Genomic DNA, 2497 nt, shown 5'->3' with positions numbered 1-2497 from the left:
ATGCTTGCAGTAAATAAACAGGATGTACTGTCTGTTTAATCATAAAACCTTGCTACTAGCACAACTCCAGATTCTAGCAGTGTGCATTCATTGTTCCTGTGGAGCTGTCTGCCAGTGACGTCACGCCGACACTCCCCCTTTACCCTTGTGGGAAGGGCTCCTAGGTCTCCAGCAGGCAGCTTCTTGTACGGACAGTGCTGGGGCACATCGTATCCCTACACCCGCAGGACTCATGCATTGCATGGCACATTAGCATGGATTAAAAGTCAAGTTTCATGGAAGAAGGAACATGAGTTCTGGTGAGTTGTCAGTCCCGGGGAAGGAGATGTCTGTGTGCCAGGATGGAGGATTTCCACTCTTCACTGCTGATGATCATCCTGTACTAAGGATGTACAAGGGGGCTTCCTGGGCAGCACTGTGGGAAACAAGGGAGTCGTCAGCCTGCTGTGCTGGGAGCACAAGTTTAACAAAGTTATATGTGTTATGCGTACACAGATCTTGTAACTTCTTCACTTTGTGTCAGGGCTGCAGGATGTAATGTGCACTACTACTGGCTTCTACTATTACTACTACTGGTTATTTAGCGCTCAGTGATTTCCCATGGCTTTGTGTATGAATTGCAGGATGTAATGTGCCCTACTATGGGTTCTACTATTACTAGTACTGATTATTTAGGGCTCAGTGATTTCCCATTACTTTGTGCCTAAATTGAAGGATGTAATGTGCACTACTACTGGCTTCTATTATTACTAGTAGTACTGATTTAGAGCTCAGTTATTTCCCATGGCTTTGTGTCTAAATTGTAGGATGTAGTGTGCACTACTACTGGCTTCTACTATTACTAGTGCTATTACTGATTATTTAGAAGGCAGTGATTTATAATGTGCACTACTATTACTAGTACTACTACTGGTTAGTTGGAGCTCAGTGATTTTCCCACGGCTTTGTGTCTGGATTGCAGGAAATAATGTGCACTACTACTACTAGTACTTCTACTACTACAACAACTGATTATTTAGAGCTCAGTGATTTCCCATTACTTTGTGTCTAAATTGCAGGATGTAGTGTGCACTACTACTGGCTTCTACTATTACTAGTGCTATTACTGATTATTTAGAAGGCAGTGATTTATAATGTGCACTACTATTACTAGTACTACTACTGGTTAGTTGGAGCTCAGTGATTTTTCCCACGGCTTTGTGTCTGGATTGCAGGATATAATGTGCACTACTAGTACTTCTACTACTACTACAACTGATTATTTAGAGCTCAGTGATTGTTTTTCCCATGGCTTTGTGTCTGGGCTGCAGGACATAACGTGCACTACTATTAAGGTGCCCATACACCTTACGATTATCGGACGAAACTTTTCGTCCGATGATCGAACAGTCGTATGATTTTCGTACGAGGCCCCATCCTGCCCCGATCTGCGCGTCGCTCTGACCCCTGCGCGTCGCTCTGACCCCTGCGCAGTGCGTCGCTCTGACCTTTGCACTTCTGTATTGTGCGTCACACGGCTGACCTGGCGGAGTTAAGGCCGGGGCAGGGTTAGGTGGCGAGTAACTTTTAAGGCCTGGCTAGTAGCTCAGGACTTGAAATTTTGAGCCCTGATCTAGACAATAAATGTGTATCCAGTCAGATTGGCCCATGCACTACATAGTTGTTGGTAGATCTAAAGAAGATTGTACAATGTGTGTGTGGTGAGTCTGAATTGTATATGCAGCACACATTCAGTGTAATGCTGTAGATGGGGCCAGCTATAGCTGTTGTACAGTTGCTACGATTATTGGGATCCATACTTTCGTAGTAACTGTTCTGTGGTCTAGATCGTTTACACCCTATTCACCCTGGCATTGACAAATATTGTTTTATAGGATGTTTCTAAATGCATACAAGCCCCCATTCACACTTGTATAGCGTGCATAAAATGTATGTTGCGCTTGTGGTGCCCTTTATTGTTAGGCTTTGTGCACACCAGTGCATTTAGCCATCTTCTTAAATGTGAAGATGAGCAGGCATTCTGTTGTCTATAGGAAGGAAATGATTACTTTAGTGTCTATGCTATGAATGAAGGGGTCATATCTTGAGAAGGTGAAGTGTTTCCCTTTGTTGCCAAACTTCTGCTTCAGCAACAGGATGTTTATTTTACATATTCCAGGCTGTAGTTTTCTACTTACAAGTCATTTCCACATGTTTGTGAAAAACATGGCAGAAGTATGTCCTGACTTTACATCAGTATAACAGATGGCTGAGATCTCCTAGCATATATTGATGCTGGTAAATGTATGCTTCAGTATCGCTGTAATTTTTTATTTCTCTGAAGTACTGCATATCAGGTTAAAGCTCAACTCTGGCCAGAATTATATATTTAAAGTGACATTAAACCCTCAGATTTTTTAACATAAACCAATACTGTAATGTGTGCCTTACTGTAATCCATGGTTGTTTCCCTTCTCTTTGCTGCTCTTCCTTTTTAAATCCTCATCTCTTCTCATGC

General features: G+C 42.5%; 1 protein-coding gene across 1 annotated transcript in view; it reads left to right on the top strand.

The window, feature by feature from the left end:
* The first annotated feature begins 254 nt into the window (after positions 1–254).
* The window catches only part of FGD6 (FYVE, RhoGEF and PH domain containing 6), a 93149-nt gene continuing 90906 nt past the window's right edge, over positions 255–2497 (top strand). Inside the window, exon 1 of the mRNA XM_018563408.1 lies at positions 255–299. Coding sequence (XP_018418910.1) covers positions 290–299 — 10 coding nt within the window. The 5' untranslated portion in view covers positions 255–289. The remainder of the gene's footprint in view (positions 300–2497) is intronic.

Source organism: Nanorana parkeri, unplaced genomic scaffold, assembly GCF_000935625.1.
Source record: "Nanorana parkeri isolate BGI_ZX_2015 unplaced genomic scaffold, ASM93562v1 scaffold661, whole genome shotgun sequence".
In the NCBI taxonomy this organism is placed as follows: Eukaryota; Metazoa; Chordata; class Amphibia; order Anura; family Dicroglossidae; genus Nanorana; species Nanorana parkeri.
The sequence above is the reverse complement of the archived record's forward strand: the minus strand, read 5'-3'. Positions and strand labels throughout refer to the sequence as shown.